Consider the following 19,208-nt stretch of genomic DNA (forward strand, 5'->3'; position numbering starts at 1 on the left):
GAAATTGATGAATTAGAAGATCAATTGTCGTGTGATCAGTTGTCATGGAAACCCCCTTAAGTCACCTTTTATCAGTAAAATTACAGAAATTTTTTTATTTTTTGTTGCGTGATAAACATTCCAATCTTCAGGTACATATGAAAAAGGAAAAAAATTTTTAACTGTTTGACCAAAATAATTTCTTTTATATTTTTTAAAAACATTTATTTAAATTATTTTTCAGGCGTAGTCAAAGCTCGAGGCCTCACCATGGAGTGCGGCAAGGGTCGGCGGAGAGGCCTACTTGGCAGTTTTATCCTTGTCTGGTTTTTCATCAGCGATTGTATTGTCGCTGCACGAGAGAGAGGTGAGTTTTATTTATTTATATAATAATAATAATATTATACACTCATATTTATACTCCCCCTTCTCCACCGAACACACAACTTAATGAATTTTGAATAACGTGAAACGTAATTAAACTTCAACACCGATAATTACAATAAATTAAAGTACTAACGAGAACTGTAAATGCATCAAAGACGAATTAAATTTATAAATATATACATACATGTGTATGTTTATATAAATTGTAAAGGTGTATGTAGCGATGCGGAAATGTAGTTTAGTCTGTAGAATAAGTAAAGCATGATGTGCTGAATATATAGCGCGGGAATAAGAGCGAAAAGGGTGCGAGAATGAGGAGAGAGGAGCAAAGGCATTAACGAGCGGGTCTCTTGAGTGTCTTGAGTTCATAAGGAATTGAATCACGTGGTGCACACCGATATAAATGTTTATGTAGATGTAGATGGAGATGAAGATGGAGATGGAAACACAGTTGAGTTGAATTAAAGATACTGATGTTGGAGAAAGACAGATAGTTGAAGGCTTAAGTGAGGGCCAAAGTAAAGATGGACGACCTAGCGTTTATATATTATATATATGTATATGCATAATGTATATATGTGTGCACATGTACAGAGTTGTGATAGTAATTTAGGGAGAACTGAGATAAAGAGAAGGTTGTAAGGGTTATTCTCCCTATTCCTTGGCGATTACTACATACCTCGTTGCACCCAATCCACGCAGCAGTACCAGTAGACTATGCGTTTCTCTTAACTTGAATTTCTACTGTACTGAATCCTCAATTCAACACAGACACACGTACACACATACACGACTGCTTCTGTACTCATCCGATGTTGAATATCTCATACCCTTTACTTCCCTCCCGGTTTTGCATCTCATCTTGCATCTCTGCATCATTTCCGTGCTTTCTCAACTTGAAATAGCTAGACCTCCTATATTATCTATATATAGATAGATTTGTGTAATATATGTACGCTTACGATAATGCGATGAGAAATGATGGAATGTTTCGATGACACTCAATGAACAGAAGCTCGTAATCTCGTCACGCATTCGATTCTGATTCAATAATTCTATTCAGATTAAAAAAATTTATATGCATTAAATTAATCTTTCTAACTCAATTTAATTTAATTAGACCTCATGTTTAGTTTGTTCAATTATCTTATCATTGTTAGCAATGACTATTTTTATTCTGATATGAAAGAAAATTTTTCAATTGATACATTTTTCGTTTTAATAATCAATCAGTTGATAACGCTGTCTATGACTATTTAAACTATCAATTTAATTTGCGTGTATTAGTAGTTAGTTTTATCTATATGTCGTTAAAAATAAACTTTCAGAATCTACAGTAAATAGTCGACCGCTAAAGTTAAAAACTCGTGCCCTATTTTCGCGTGTTTATTTTTTTTTAAACAAAAAATTTTTCACGACATATTTGTTCTTTATTTTTTACCGCAGAATTTTATTTACACCAGTGAATTTTTTCGCAAAACAAACATCAACTTAAAATGTAGAGAGAAAACATGAGTTTTAAAATGTCGGTCACCAAAAGTCTACATAAAATATTTAAAATTTAAAAATCGTTGAATTATTTTCAGTATTGTTTTTTGTAAAATCCCAATTGTAGGATAATTTAAAGACATTTAAGAGTAGAATAAAATATAGAGGACATTCAACATTACATTTTCAGAGCATTTATCGACAATTCTAAAGCACTCGAGTGTGATCTGATCGTTAGCGCATTTAAAGTGATTTACAAGGGAAAAAAATAAAATTGGAAAATAAGAATAAGAATTAAAATGAAAAAAAAAAAAAAAAAAAAGAGAAAGAAAAAGAAAGAAAGCTTTGCGATAAAGGTAAATCCAAAAGCCGAGAATATCTGAAGCGATCTTGAGCATGAACGACAGGGCGAATCGATCTTTTTATCACACCACCAGATTCCTTGTCGTCTTCTTCCTCTGGTTCTTCTTCTTCTTCGTCTTGTGTATACTCGAAAGTGGAGCGTCTTCCCTTGTTAACTCTATACTCAATATATTTACCTTCTTTCACTTTCTCTCAACTCTTTTCCTCTCAGTTATTTTGGCATCTCAGTAGCGCGTTATCTCTTAGGCAGTTCGGCAGTGGGCGTAATCGATTTCCGATTTTTCGAGTGCCAGCAATTTTTCAACGGCAAGTGAAAAATAACTCTGGAATAAGCCGGCATAAGAGTTGCTACCCCAAGTCCTAACTCTATTTTTTTTCTTTTATCTCAAATTTTTATTTTTCTTCTACCTTTTTATTTTATTTACAAGTTCGTTCCTTCCTTATTCCGTCGGTTTATTTCTTATTTACTTATTTTTTTTCACTCGCTCGCTTCCGTCCTCCACTTCAGCATCAACTTCTTTTTCTCATATATTTCTTACCCTTTTTCCGTCACAGAAACAGCCGCTTTAGCAGCTTCAACCCTTATACCCGTTCTTCACTAGAGCTTACCACTTGGCTCGTTTCTTTCACGGTTGCCCTCACTCACTCTCGTTCCCTCTTTATCTTTTTCATCCCCTTGTACACCAACGTCTTACCTCTTATATATCTTTACCAAGAGTACAAGTAAGGTAAAAGTAACGCCAAGAAAAGGAAAACTGTATAAGTCTATATACATTTCTCGGCAAGAGTTTAAATTTTCTTTCCTTCTTCAGCTGTTCACTGAGCACTCTCCGCTCCATATATATATATATATATATATACAATCCGTATTCTTACACATTTTACTGCACTACACAGACCTGGACCATAGCATGGCGTTGAAGTAAAGCGAATCCGCGGAAAGATATAGAGGTTTTTCCAGTAGAGTGTAGAGGCATGGCGTTATCTATTAAATAGATTACGTTCGACTTTACTTTTTGGAGCGTGTTAACTGCTTCTCCGACGGTAAGCTTACGAAAAGGTCCCTTTCTACGTTTATTTTATTTTTCCTGATAAAAAGCTGGTGTATAATAGTGAATCGGGAAAAGTACTAAGCAGAAATAGTTTGAGAAAAAGAGAGAAAGAGAAATAAAGGGAGAGAGAAAGAGTAAAGTGTATTATTATATTATATAAAATAAAGAAGGTAAAATGTAGTAGTAGGTAGTAGTAGTTGTAGTAGTAGTAGTAGTAGTAGTAGTAGTAGTAGTAGTAGACGAAATCGTTGAGACGGCTTCATCGGAGGCTTTTATCAAAAGTTCAAGTACACTCTTTTCAACTTTTTAATAATGGCTATGGATAATAAAACAGAATAAAAAATAGTAATATAAAAAAAGTAGTGTTTTAATTGAAGTACTGTAGAAGATGGCGAGGCCACTTTTTTCAATTGGTTGTTAGTTTGAAATCTACGTGAATTGCCTAATAAAAGAATCAGAGAATTAGAGCTCACTACTTTCTGGTGTACTCTACTGCTGGCACTACTACTGCTAGTGATGCTGATGCTGATGCTTTTGTATTACTGTATATATATGTACGATGGTAACAGTAGTGCATTACGACCATCATCATTTCTATTCACTTACTCTCATTCATTCCCGGCTGAACAAATAGACGGAAACAATGTGATGAAGAAGAATCGGAAAATTTAACGAGAGACAAAAAATGAAGAGTTTTTAAAAAGTATAGAACAAAAATACCACGACAAAAGTATGTCAGTGCAAGGGAAAAAATTTTATATCTACTTTCCATCATCTATCTTCTTCATTTACTTTTTTCACTGGTAAAAATAATTAATCAAGTAGAAAACTTTCCTTTAACGTTCATTTCCTGGATGTTTATGAGCAATAACTATCACGATTACTCATTAGCTCATTAGCCTTCAACTATTTAAATGAGTTTTTTCCTTCAAGATGAGCCATCGCCGTCACCATCACTCTCCTTCACGGTAAACTTGATAATAGTTACGCATTAAATTGATTCACGGTTGAAAGTTATCTCTAAACACCTTGGACTTACGCTACTTACGATAATTACTTTGTGTTCTTATAACTTTTCTTCATATATATAAAAATGTGTATGTATGTATGCCGAGGATGGCTAGTTGTTGGACTTTTAAATTAAACTTGTTACTTTTATATTCGTTTTACTTACAGCCGATAAACTTTTTTTCTCAGCGATTATTAATTGGACTCAGTGAGTACTTGTACTCTATATATACATAGTTCGCGAACAAATAATCGATGCTATGTATTATTGAAATAAGTTTGAGAAATTAATATTTTAAAATAACTTTCAGGCAATTACTCATTGTCCGGACTAAAATTTTTATTACTCACTTTAATAAATTTTTAACTTTTTTTTTTTTTTTTTTAGTTATTCATTAGAAAAATTAGTAATTGCATGAAAAATAAATATTTAGCCAACGTGACATGAAAATAATTTAGTGAATGCTTGGAAAAAAAAAAAAAAAAAAAATTAGCAAGTTTCATTTGTTACGTTTAAAAAAACAATTTGTTTCTTTATTTACCCATAAAATTTTTTTGTGTCGCTAAAAAATTTGCATATTGCGCTCTATTTGTTTTTTTCATTATTGCAAGTAGTATTTTCAATTTTAAAATCCCTGCACTTGTATTTTCAGCTAAAAAAAAAAACTATTGCAATGCTGAAAGTATTAAACACAAAATTAAATTTAAAATTACCATTTTGATGTAATAAATTATTTTTTTAAACACGATCAATACGTATACATTTAAAGAACGTATATATAGATCTATATACATATATATTTATAGAACTAATAAAATCCCTGAGTCACGTAATATAATGCATGTGCAAAACTCCATGTTCAGCAAAAGCTCAAGCTTTCCGTGTCACCAGATTAAGCTCAATTGTTTATCCGAAAAAACACACTGACAAAAAATATAAAAAGTACCCTTTCATCACTGGCGCAATTTACGCGAGTCTTTTAGAATAGCTGTTTGCAATTCACTAGAACAGAGAAACAATACCGATAAATGAACGCAAGCAGCGCAGACAAAAGAGAGCCAGTAGTAGCGTGATCGCACAAGTGTGACAACGAGTAGATAATAAAATGAAAAAAGACTAAAAATAATTCTATATATTTATATATATATCTACATTTAGGATCTATTTGCAAACAAAGACGGAAGTGAACGAAAAAGGTAAAAGAGGGTAAAAAAAATGCAATTAAGATGATGATGAAATGAGAGAATGAAATTTAGTAGCGGAGTAATCAGTTTCTTTTCTAACATTGTCTTTCAATTAATGAAGGCTATCCATTTATGGCAAGAGAATGACACTGTGTGTCTCGATGAAGTAACGAGAAGCATAGACGAAGACGAGGACGAGTAGGAGCGAAGACATCAGAACAGAGTCCGGTTGGAGACATAAATGGGAAGACGATAATCGCGGTAGCGAGAGCTGAAACTTGTGACAAGGGATGGGCTGTGCGACTGTTCGTGATGGAGCAAGTAACCATATACCCTAGACACACTTACACAGATCCACAAGCGTATTATCCTCATATGAGAGGGAGAAAATGACGTGCTTCAAAAGCCGCTACCAATGTATGTTATCTCATCCTGATGGATATTAAGGTGGACATCACTGGCCGTGTTTTGTCCAGCTGACTTCCGGCATCCAGTTGTCGGTGGGCTTCATTGACACCCATCACGTCGTTTGGGACACATCGTCCACGGACACCATCAACCATATCACATTTATCCTCTTCATCTACACAGGCTTTGTTCTGGCACCCTAGCTATTCCTGTTTTCAGTTCTCGCTTTTATTCCTCTATTCTTGGGGATAAATCCACTGTTGATTTAGAGCTACGCCATTCGTCAGTAGCTTTTTTTTATCTTTTTTCAGCTGCAGAAATGATGGTGCTAATATAGAACACTTTTTTCTGATTGACCAAATAACTTCTCGACTTCATACCATCTATTCCGGGTCCTTTCAAAACCCCATCAATTTATCAAACTGAAATATGCCAGCCGAGTTATTAAATTTTTCGTTCATTAAAACTTTAATATTAATCATTTAAATTATAACTCGAACCCCGTAGTTTATTTAACTTTCGTTAATTATCTCGTGTGCATCAGTTGTTAAAATTACCACCTCGGTCATCAAATGATCGTTATTACCGTCTGCTTAATCTATATTTCCATCTCAGCGTAACCGCGATCCTCAAAAAAATAAATTATTTATTTCTTGTATTTATATTTAACATCCACTAATTTGGCCATGTCTTACTCACCGGCGAAACGACCCAGGTTCTTCTTCTTTTTGTTTTTTTTTTTAAAAAAAGCCACATAAACACGGGATAATTGACAGCTATAAGCTAGAAGACAAGTCAATTTCATCGTGAGGAGGCACACAGAGTATCCGAAACTTTTGACGTTGCCGTAGTAGAGTATCTCTGGTTCACTCCCCGAGAAAGTGTACACATCAAGCCGGATGTACACTAGACCGGTCGACAGATTGGAACGGGTGCTACGGAAGTTTATTACCGGGTTACGGGATGCTACACAGCAATACACAAGAGTCCAAGTGAGAAAGAAATACACAGACATATCTACAGATGTATATATATATATATAAAGCAGTCAGAGCAGAGTAGTTGAGGTTTGCTGAGTCAGGAAGAGGCGCAGATAGATTCGAGTTGGGACCACTTAGCAGGCGTACTGTGTCTCTACCATTCTTCCCAACAAAACGGTTTTTTTTTCTTCAGTACTTCCATCTTTCTTTTTTACCTTCTTGTTCTACCTCATAAATTCTTCTGCGGTTCTTCCTTTACTTCTCGCTATTTTTATTTTTATTATACCCCATAGTCAACACTTTTTTAGCCTCCTTTCCATAGAGCGTGTAAGGCAACTCATCAACCCAAAAAGTGTGTCTATTATCTGCTTTTGACACTCGTTTTTTCATTCTGATGATATAAATTTTTATACACAACCTAGCATGACTATAAATACATGTACTATATATATACATGTATATATAGTTCTCGATATAATATGGTAACGTGACGTAAAAGGGTGATCTCTCGATCCACTTTTCGTACCCAGGGGATTCTGAGAACGCTTTTCCGCCTGGCCGATCGCAACCGCTGCTGCCAAGGGTATGAATAAATATTAGAATTTTGCGGGATAAGCTGGGTTTTACGACGAGATACTTGTTTCTCGTCTAGCGAATCGATCGGCGCGTGTCAAGCCACCCACCCTTGCCTATACACTACTACACTTCTCTAAGTCCCTTGCTAAAGCCGAAGCCGAAGCTGAAGCCTCAGCCGCGCACTCTCATCGTCAGGGTGAATCTCCCTTCTCTATATACCTTTACCTTTCTCATCTCTTATGTAAAGTACATCACTATATCTGTACCAACTTTCCACATACGTATATCTATATAGTTTATATACACTTTTTTCAATCTAACCATAGCACCCTCGTTCTCGTGCTCGCACTCGCACTTGTACTCGTACTCGTACTCGTACTCCTGCTAGCACATCTCGCCCAGAAAGCTCGTATCCAAGCCCTCGAAATCACGAGTACACTCAACTCAAGTTTAATCCTACACAAAAATATTTTTCGAATTGATTTCTTTTCACTTATTCTACAGCCAACAGCCAGTCCTTCGTTTCTTTAATATATTTTTTTCCGACGCCTCAACCGAAAGTTTTCCAACCTCTTATCACCACTTGAATTGTTTAACGTCACCGTACTTCCTGTAGGAGATTGCTGGTTAATTTCAATTTTGACACTATGAATTATGATAATAGTTAGTTGTCTATTCTACGTACAATATATGTATATATATTTATCGGAAGTAAGTCCTGAGAGAAATGAAGACAATAAGACGAGTAGGGGTGGCCGAAAAGCTGGTCTCTTGGGTAAAACCGTACTTCCCAACACCCTGACAACAAGGTAGTTCCAGATGTGAGCAACGAGAATACATAATTACAATGTCTCGAGGTTTGGTGCTGGTGGAAGTGCCGGTCGTGGTGGTGATGCCAGAAACACTGGGTGATGTTAAAGGTATTCTTGGAGGTTGGTCGACTCTAGACAACTCCCGGTTATAATCTAGACAATGCGACTCTAGGGAGCTGAGAGACGAGAAAAGGGACAGCCAGTAGTGGGTGGTCGTTGCTCTTCCCATCTATATCTATATATATATATATATGTACATGTACCCAGTTTCTGCAAGGGGAAAACACCCTTCTGTGAACGGAGATTGCGTCTGGCGATATGTATTTTGTGTCCCCAAGTCTACGTTATTGATATGCTCATCCAACTGTTCTCTTGTTCGTACACTCGGCAATTTAGTATTCTTACTTGTTGTCACCTTTGCGCTCAATATTTCTTTTTTCTCCCGACAATCTGCATCAGAATTATCAATAACTTTATAAATTAAATTTCTTTATTAAGATTCCAGTGGTTGTCAACATTCTGATCGGTATATTTTAATAACTTGAAGCAGAGTTGCTTCAAAGAATGGTAAATTTATCAAAGCTTTTATCGAAGTCGTGACGTTTTCAATGACGGATTTAAAAATGAAAATGTCTCCAGTGTTTCCTTTCTTGATTGATGTTTTTTTAAAATAAATTTGTCACAAGAATAGCAGATAGTTTGTTTGTAGTTTGTATATTTGACGCTGAAAGAACTGTGACGGGATTAAAAAAAATATGTTTTTATTTCTCTGGTAAGTTTAAGGCTCTTGTCGAAAGATAATAAACGATGATTCGTAGTTGTACACGCCCAAGAAAAGACAGATAGAAAATATAAGCATCAGAAGAAGTAAAGGTAGAAGAAGCTGTATAATATTGTCGTGTTGTTCTGTTTAACGTTTTGTCTGTGGGTTTTTGAAGATACAAGTTAAGACGACACACTGAATTGAGAGAAACAAGACAAGTTGAAGTAACCAAGAAGAAAAGAGCAAGAATTTAAAGTAGTGGAAACAGAGGGAGAGTCAGTCCAGGTTGTAGTACTTGTGCTTAGTGTTTCTGTAGCTGCTGGTTGTTCTGGCTGTGCTTCTGCATCCACTTGAGTCACATTCCTCGAAACTCTGGGAAACAGTCGTCGAACCGTAGTGTGTTTGGATGAAACCCAAGAGTCCTAGGACTGACGGTACAATACTTGTTGTGAACGTTAGGGTTCTTCAAGTGGCAAGTTGGTGCATGTCAAGGACCACTGTCTATCCAAACTCCGATTGATTTTATTTATACTCATTTTTTTTAACAGCACCAATTTCTCTTACATTATTTCCGGTAGTATTTTTATAATTAAGTATTATCTGTTGGTCAATAAATTCACTCCCTTTAAATACAGGAACTCAAATAATATTTTATTCACTTGTTAAAGTGGATAATGAGCCACGATTTTATTTGATCTTTATGCAAAATTTATTACTACCACTGCTACTCTTTCTTATTCTTCTTCTTCTTTCTTCTTTCTTTTTATATTATTTTTTAAAGCATTTTACTTTCGCATATATATTTTTTTGATGCGACCATTAGCTTTTGAATTGCGAAAGAACCATCGATTCTCTCGCAATTGCCGTCGTCTCTACTCTCTAGTCTGGGATGGAAAGAGGAAACGGAGGAGTTATCTAAAAGGTCTTCTCCTCCTACATCTTTTCCTGGTCTTGTCTTTTCTTTATTTACCTTCTCTCAAAGTATTTTTCGTGCTTCTCTCTCTTTCTACAAGTAAAATAGCGGAAAAAGTATTAAAAGTAAAGTAAAAAATAGCGCATGACTAAAATTCTTAAAGTTATCCTATTCTTTAGCGAAGTACCTTAGATTTATTATTCCACAGCAAATCAATTTTATCAAAAGTCAAGTGCACTTGAGTTAAAGGTATGAAGACTTATATATATATATTGTTTATATACATATATCTGTATGGAATCAAAGCTTTTGCTTAGAAACTTGTTAGAAAGTTTGAAGCCTATGTTGTTTCCTCAAACCACCAAACAAACAATATTGCTCAAGTATATGATCTCTGGTGTAGGTTAGCTACCGTGAAAGTGTGATATGTTGAACATCACCAGATTGGTATACTGAAAACTTGCAACAGTAGTCTCTTTGTATTAAGCGCATCTGGTGATACTACTGAGATCAATCGCGCTGTTGTGATACACTACACTGCTATATATTGTTTTCCTGTAATACATAGCATGGTATAGATTGATATATATATTTATATGTATAGTAACATTGTTAAAACGCTAATTATGCCGGGAAGTTTGTCGTATATCTTTAATGACAATTGGATGGGATCCAAACTCACAACTCGTAATTCACAGCGAAAGTCAACGAAGACAGTGAAAAACGTATATAATGATAAAGAGAATATGAACAGGCAGAAGAGATAAAAAAAAATATAAAAAAGTTGAATGAGCTGGATATTTCGAGAGCTTCTGAAAGGATATAAAATATATGGCGAAAATAATAGGTAGGGGAATAATAATGGAGGATAAAGTGAAAATAAAAAAAATGAGAAAATATATAGATTTTCAATTTTAACGTTAAAGACCAACGCCAATTTATTCTTTATCCCTCGATCAAGAGTGGTTCAAGTTAGGAGGAAAAAGTTGTGGGCTGAGGGTGAAAAAGCTTGTCGCAGAATGAAATCGGAATGAAATCAACCGAATAGAAACCTCGATTGATTTACTCATATATATATATATATATATATATATATATATATATATATATATATACAGAGGAATAAAGTTGAAAGCTGACTATGTTCATCTGGGGTTAGGTTTCATTCATTTTTCGATTTAGTTCACTAGCCCAAAAAACTATATTGTTTTGTTATACATAACTTAGATACAGATGTATTTACCTATTGATTGTTACATTTATTTATTTATTTATTTTATTTTGTATTGAGGTATCCCTACAGCAATTGCTAAAGTCACGTGCACTTGTTCTTTATTTCTTTTGTTTGTTTCTCTGTCTCGTGAATCTCCATCGGAAAAATTTCAGTTAAATTGAAAGCATCATATATCAGAATGTAGTTGACGTATTTATAGACCATCAAGTTTCATTTGATCGTTAAATCAATCGTACAAACTCAAAAGTAAATATTCGTATAAATAACTAAATAAATATAAATACTATTAGATGAAGATAAAAATAATGAATTTGTGGTCAGGGATAGGGATATTTAAATAATATGGCGGTAATTCAGTTATCTGGTTAACGCGTCAGGAATGACGTCTCTTTAATCCCATAAGAATAAAAAAACAAAAATATTTGTATAAAATAAACTTTAGTTAGACGAGCTGTTGATATTTTTGAGTTTAATAATTAAAGTTTAGATGAGTATTTTAAAAACGTAAGCGGAAATTGTGGCCATTAGTCAACGACATATGAGAGTTGTTTCACTCAGTGTGACAACCATTAATTTAACTTGTTGATGAACTTTCTAGACGCCCGATCACATTACTAACTAAATGACTCACTTTCCAACAGATAACTATAAGTTGGGAGTAAAATAAAAATATAAAATAAAAAACATATCGTAGAAGCGTAATTGTATTCGTTCAAAACAGCGGCAGCTGTCTTCTGGGCTTTACAACTGAATTCAATTCTAAGCGAACAGAACTACTGACTTGTCTCTCTGCACACTCTTCTTATTCTTATTCTTCTTCTTCTTCTTTTTCTTTAACATCCTCAGCCTCAGTTTCTATTCCTACATTACTTCTTATTCTATTTCATTTCTTCCCAATCCACTTTCTTCAATACATTTCACGTTCTTACACAAACTCTGATCCCTCACTAGTACTTTATATATTTTTTTTCATCTCTAAAAACATATTTTTATTGATGAGCACGCTTGTATACTTAAAATTTTTCTAGTCCACACACTCAAAACTCTTGACTATTTTTTTTTTTTTTATTACTCTTATTTTCATAAAACTTTAAATCAAATGAAGTATAATGAGATACATATTTTTATGAGATCCCATCAGCGTAAATAAAAAATTGTAATTAATATAAAAATGTGTTTACAGAAAAATAAAAAAGCATTTAAATGATCAAAGAGATTCAGTTCTCAAAAATTATTTTTAATCTACATATCAAATTAACAGTTTAAAAAAACGTGAATTTAAATTTAAATTTAGTATATATTTAAAAATAAGAAACTCGGAGATTGACTTTTGTTGTATGCAAGTCATAATTATATAATATATAGTAACTGCATAATACGTGTATTAAATTTTCAATAAAGCTTTCAGTACAAAAAGGTAATTTAATCCTTTGACACAGTATAATCACTCTATAAACTATAAAATAACTTTCTTCATATACAAAGGAAAATATATATTAATAATAAATAATTATAATAATATCGTGTTGACATATGGTAATTAAATATATAGTAAAGTATAACGAGTTAAATTGGCTCATGGCTTTACCATCGACTTTCGTCAACGTCAATTACATGACACGTAACAAAAGTTTCGCGTAATAACATGTAATATGATAAAATTTTGTTAAACACAATACACCTGAATTTTAATAAAAACAGTAACAATGGAAACAACATTAAATTGAACAGCAGAAAATAAAAGAGGAATAAAAATAAAGTAAGACAAGAGGAAATTGATTCTGAATCAAATGCATGATCGCTTCTCTATTTGTTTTTGCTCGACTTCTCGACCCTTCCTGACTATAAACATATATATAGATATGTATATGTATATATATATATAGCAACAGAAACCCAGGATATGTATGCTGTCCACTCAATTCGTGCAAGACAAGTAACCTAAGGCTAAAAGCAATTTTATTGGACGTAATACTTCTTGATCCCATCCCTCCGGCACTCGCCCCATTTTTTTTCGGTTTTTTCAAGTTACACTCACGGTCCCTTGGTTTTTCCAGCAGGATTCCAAGCATCCTTTTCCTCATCCTCATATCCGATTTTATTTTATTTCATTTTTACTTTTTCTTTAAAATAGACTGCAATATAAAGTGAAATCAATCGCATCCCCTGATCAAAAATTTAATTTTAAAAACATGAAAGTTCGTCGGCTGGATTGAGTGGTTCGTTCCCTCTTTTATTTTTTTGTCTGGCTTTTTATTTTTTTTTATCTATACTTTTTTATCATTTTATTATTTTCTTTCTTCATATATATATGTATATATATATTTCGAAAAAATTTTTTGCTCATATTTACTCAACCCTCATCGCTGGTCAGACAGTCGTTTTTATACCGCGTACGTCCCACACGATCCGGAGCTGAGAGCCAGACACGGGCATGAATGCAGGCACATCCTTAATCAACCGCTGACATTTCAAATGTTTCGATGCCCGAATTATCGATCGTTGCGATAGTACTCGCTGCATTAAACATATATATGTATATATAAATAAATACAACATATATACATATATATTGAAAGGCCCAGAAACGGCAATGCTCGCGTTGGGTTTTACTGCATTTCGCGATTCGATAAATCAGTATACAGTGTGAAGCTTCGCAGCACATGTTACTTGTATTTTGATACTTGTATACATTACTATATTTCCATATCTTTATTTTGGTTATCTCCATCACACAACAGAATATTTTATAATTTAAATTATAAAATAACAATCCGATACTTTAAGCCAAGAATTTTAATAAAGCTCTGATTTAAAAAAAAAAAAAAACTAAAACTCTATTAAATGATTAAAGAGCATTAAGACATGATTGTAACAAATTATTTTTGGCGACAAAAAGTAAAAAGGAAGATAAGTGACAAGATAGCCAGGATATTTGTAGCTCGAAAAATACTAAAGATAAAATACAATAAAATAATAATAAAAAAGAAAAAGTATGGGGAAGGAAGAAAGCGGATCACACGAGTCATCGTTTAAAGGATCACTCTCTATTTATCATCGCAAGCATTAATGGTCCGGAATGCCATGTATTCCATTAGTAACTGTCCACTGTTACTGTGTAAGCCTCTTTCTCTCCTCTCTGTCTCTTTATCACTCACTCAGTACCACATATAATACCTCCATACCCTGCAGTTCGCTTCTGCCCATACTACATATAACCGCCAAACATTCTATTCGTCATCACCCGGTCCCAGACTATTTCAAATCCATGTTCCCTTATATTACTTTACAATCCTCCTCATCCCCTTTACCTCCTCTTTCTCCATCACTCCCTCTCGCTGTCACTGGACAGAACAATATGCACGTAGACTTTGACAGTCTGCGTTGTTTGATTGAAATTCATATTCCATTTTTCGTACTCGCTTTTAAATTTTTTTCATTTTTTCAATTTCCGTAATGAAAAGTCCATTGTCTTTTATATGTTTTTACGTATACTTCATATTTACATTTTTGCAATGTACTCTTATTATTATTTATTTTTTTTATTGAAATCTCGACTTCTCGGTGCCCATTTTTTAGTAAGTTTAAAAATTATTAAAAATATTCAGGTTTTTTATTTTGAGCAAGCAGTCAACAACTTTTTTGTACTTCATCTACTGAGTAAATAAAAATGGAAAAAAAGGGATTAAGTATCAAGTGTGTCATATATAGATATACAAATATATATACGCGTTTTTCATTGACACAAGTGTATTCTACTTCACAGACTTCAAAAAAAAAACAAGTATCCGTATCAAGTTCTACTTCTGTTAGTAAATGTTGAAAAAAATACTTCATAAAACGACTATATATAAATAAAAAAAGTAAAATATATATATACTTCAAATAGACGATGTTTTGTTTTTGTATTTCACAGAAGACTATAGTATAGAAAAATTTGGGTAAATCTCAAAAGTTTAATTTCATAATTTTTTAATTAAAAAAAATTGTAAAATATTCTGTAATTTATTTTTTTTTTAATTCTTAGTTTTGGTGTCAAATCTAGAAAAAAAATCCAAACATTAATTTTCAACAGGAAATAAAATTTTCCAATTTTCTTAATTTTTATATTTTTCGTTACTTGCCGCGAAAAACCGGGTGACAGTAAACATGACCACCATAAATTTTTCTAAATGATCTAATTCATAATCTCTATTCAAAATGTAGTTTGCTTATCGATATCTCGTTTTTATACTTGAATTAAGTCGCATTTTCATTTGTTTCTCCATTCGCACTCAAGCGGATAAATGGTCCTATCTTTGTTGCACTTGTACAGTAAATGGGAACTTTGTCCATGTTCTTTTCGTAAACAAATACGTACCTGAAGATCAAAACGTCTTTTGCGGGACAAAAATAAAAAACAAAATGAAAAATAAAAAATCTACTGAATATAGATTTCTGAAATGTTTCGAATGAGTGCTAGTCTATTAGCCGAAAATTGCAGCCACCCTCAATTACCTCTCGTCACCCTTAAGCGGCAGAATTTTATAAATTTTTTCATTTTCGTTGTGTAAAACGTTCCAATCTTCAGATACATAAACAAATGGAAGTTATCAAAAAATTAAAATGCACTTTACTAAGTCATAGAGTAAAAAATCATTGGGTCTGTGTCTTTATTTTAAACCGTAAATTTTTATTTTGCGTTTAGGTATTTTATCTCAGAGAAAAGCTTCGACAAAATTATCTAAAAATGATTTTTAAAAAAAAAATCATTCTCGAAAACAATTTATAAAATGTCGTCCAAGATACATAACAGTAAATTATACAAATTTTTATGACATCTTTTATATTTTTAATGGTCATAATGTAGAGATAGTGTTCTTAAGTGAATTTTCGTATAAAATGTACAGCACAGTAACACACATAATTTATAAACTGGCCGTCGGTGTGCTCTACAGTATAAAGAACAATTTCTCTTAACGTTAGATTTTCCTTTTCTTCTAAATTGTTATTTTTATCTTTTGTTTTTATCGTGAGATATTTTTCTCAAGTTACAGCCGTGACGACTGTTATAGAGTATATATACGGGTAACACTCAACACCCTCGGTTTTATATATCTATATATATATACATAAATGTACCTTTTATACGTATCTAGAGTCCTTACCCAGGTGGTCTGACGAAAAGAACGAGCATTTTATGAATTTTCCAGCGGACAGCGCTGCGTACTTTATTCTTTACTTTCTTCTATTCATCTTTTATCGTCTTAGTCTTCATTCGTCTTAACGTTTTTTTTATACACCTACAATTTATAATAAAATACTTACAACAAAGCATTGAAAATATTACAGTCAACTTTATAAATTACTTACATCAATAAAATATAAAAAAGTTATTTTTAATTATAATCCACCGGGATAATTAATTACGACAATGTTAACATTATGTAAAACAACGTGATAATTAATATTTTATTTATATTTCCCAAAATTGATTGTCTTATTTCCATACTATGTAAATAAAAGGTTTGAGACGACACGCCAGGGAGTCTGATATAAATAAAAAAATATTTATTTTTATTTTTCATGATACACATACTTGAGAAAAAATACGATAATGTGTATGTAATTAAAAAATATATATGACGTATAAATTATAATGCAGTTTTAAATTCGTGACATAGAAAATGTTACCAACTAATTTCAATGTTCCTCTAGTTTCTTGAGAACTCTAGAGATCCTGGGCACACGGTAACTATTTAATTATGTAATCCTAAATTTACATAATTGGAGACGCGGGTGTAGGTATATTATGTATATATATAGATATTTATAGTGAAAGACGTTGAGTATGCGAGGAAGCAAAAGATATAGTCGGCTGTAGTACGTGCGCGAGAAAAATAATAGGCGAGACGCGTGAACTCGCAGCTTTATCATCTGCTCCGAAAATTAATTAATTAATAATTTTTATTAATATATAAATCACTTTAGTTTTGTAATATTTAACCTCTTATCTGTCAATTAAATAAATAATTGTATATAAGAAAAACAAAACAAGTTAATGGGTAGTAAATTTCCCATAAATAAAAGCTGAACGATAAAGAAAAAGATCCACAGAGTAAAGATAAATCTAAGGTATTTTGGTTTTCCAAAAGTGCGTCATCTAATTGGTAGATTTGATCTCTAAACCATGGGCCGTCAGGTATCATTAAAAAGAGACTAGGACTCTAAGACCTTAAACCCACTGTACTAAGTGTCTATATATCAGAAGAAAAAAGTATCACTGGCGCCGTTGTCACCAAGAGAATTAATGTGTTGCCAGGATGGTGTTGAAGGTACCGGAAGTGCCTCTGTTGTCTACATTTTACGCTACTTTTATTTATTTTTAATTCCCTGTCCTCTATCTATTTTTCAAATCTCTTTTATTTCATTCTTCCCTTAACGCCCCAGCATTTATTTTTCTCCTTTAAATTTTTCCATCACATCCCGGTCTCGAATCAGTGTATCGTCACTGAAACTCCGACCACATCCAGAGTTACATATACACGGCAGAATACTGTGCCAGCACATCGCGGTGAAAATTGATACTCAGATTCAAGAGACTGTTAAATTTACAGTTGACATTCTGCAAAGCTTTGTGGACAAAGCTATACTTTTTATCTGTATACACTTGAAATAGATGAAAACACACAAAATATATATATTCCTGTTGTTGAGATATATAACAACACATACATACATAGTTTTGATATTAATTAAAAATGTCTTCCTTTTGAATATAAATAAAATAAAAAAAAAAACAAGATGCTGTTTTGTCAAGTGCAATGATACTTTGCACGGTTGAAGTAGCATCAAATATACTCTCGAGATAAAAGAGAAACGAGATGTAGGAAAAAAAAAAAAAATATATATATATATATATATATATATATATATATATATATATATATATATATATATATGAATGTGTATGTACAAAAGGCAATGATCCGCTTTTCGTGTGTTGTGCAGCACGTAACCGTGTCACGAGTTACACACTAAGCCGACAGGTTAAGCCGGAGACGAAAAGTTGTTCGGATTTCACAGCGATGGCACGACGTACACAGTGTCACATGGAAAAGCGAACGAAAGTGAGCCAGCAAGTATAAAAACCTGCATAGGTAGTGCTAAAAAAATACACAGTTAAGTTTATAAAGTTTATATATGTGTATAAATACAGAAAACGACATGCATAGTAGCTAATACGGGAAAAAGGAAAATAATAAAAAGGGGTAACGCGAGAGAGATAAATTAAAAAAAAAATAAGAGACTAGAGAAAACATAGGGAGTAAAAACAGTGAAAAAGTGAGTGTATGCCTCTCCCTCTACCCCTGGAACAGAGGATTTAGCGAGCTCGGAGTGGTGCAGCACATAACGGCAGACAGCCAGAGGTATCTACGATTGTACCTGCACTGGTGGATATAGTGGGTGTGCAGTATGTTCTTGGTGTAGTATTATGTAGTATAGCTATAGTCTGTAGCCGACTAAACCGGTGGCCAGGCGGAAAAATGCATTTTCCAACGGTTTTTAAATTTATGAGCTTTGGACAATAGCTGTAGGACCACGCCGCTTCACGGTTAAAACTATATTTCTATAGTCCTATCCCATGGTACATCATCCTCACTCATACTTGAATGATTTTTCTTTTCTTTATGTTTCTATTATAACTATTATTATTATTATCGCTATATATTATACAACTGAAAAATTTTTCGTAAGCTGTACAGGGACTACATTGGGGACTGGGGATTAACCTTAAGGTACTTCCGGACTGATTCGCCACAGTCAACATCTCAATTTGTTGAAACTCAGCATGCATTATATTTCTAGTGTCGTAATAAAATTGTCATTTGCTTGTTCCTTTATTATGCATTCTCTATACTCTATTCTATTACTACTTTACGCTACAATACACTTTCGAGAATGCTCTATCTTTTTATTTTATTACAAAAACTCGTATATAAATATTAAGGACACACATAATTGACATTAAAGACGTTTTTAACGATTCATATTTGTCGACAATTATTATTATTTTTATG

The 19,208-nt window shown here is 33.0% G+C and overlaps 1 protein-coding gene across 9 annotated transcripts in view; it reads left to right on the top strand.

Annotated features, from left to right (window-relative positions):
- LOC103574142 (latrophilin Cirl) overlaps positions 1-19,208 on the top strand; it is a 211,846-nt gene that overhangs the window by 139,672 nt on the left and 52,966 nt on the right. For all 9 annotated transcript variants that reach the window (XM_008553519.3, XM_053740374.1, XM_008553520.1 and 6 more), the window contains one exon: positions 224-346. In XM_008553519.3, the coding sequence (XP_008551741.1) occupies positions 250-346 (97 nt within the window). In that variant the 5' untranslated portion in view covers positions 224-249. The remainder of the gene's footprint in view (positions 1-223; positions 347-19,208) is intronic.

Source organism: Microplitis demolitor, chromosome 7, assembly GCF_026212275.2.
Source record: "Microplitis demolitor isolate Queensland-Clemson2020A chromosome 7, iyMicDemo2.1a, whole genome shotgun sequence".
Taxonomy (NCBI): Eukaryota; Metazoa; Arthropoda; class Insecta; order Hymenoptera; family Braconidae; genus Microplitis; species Microplitis demolitor.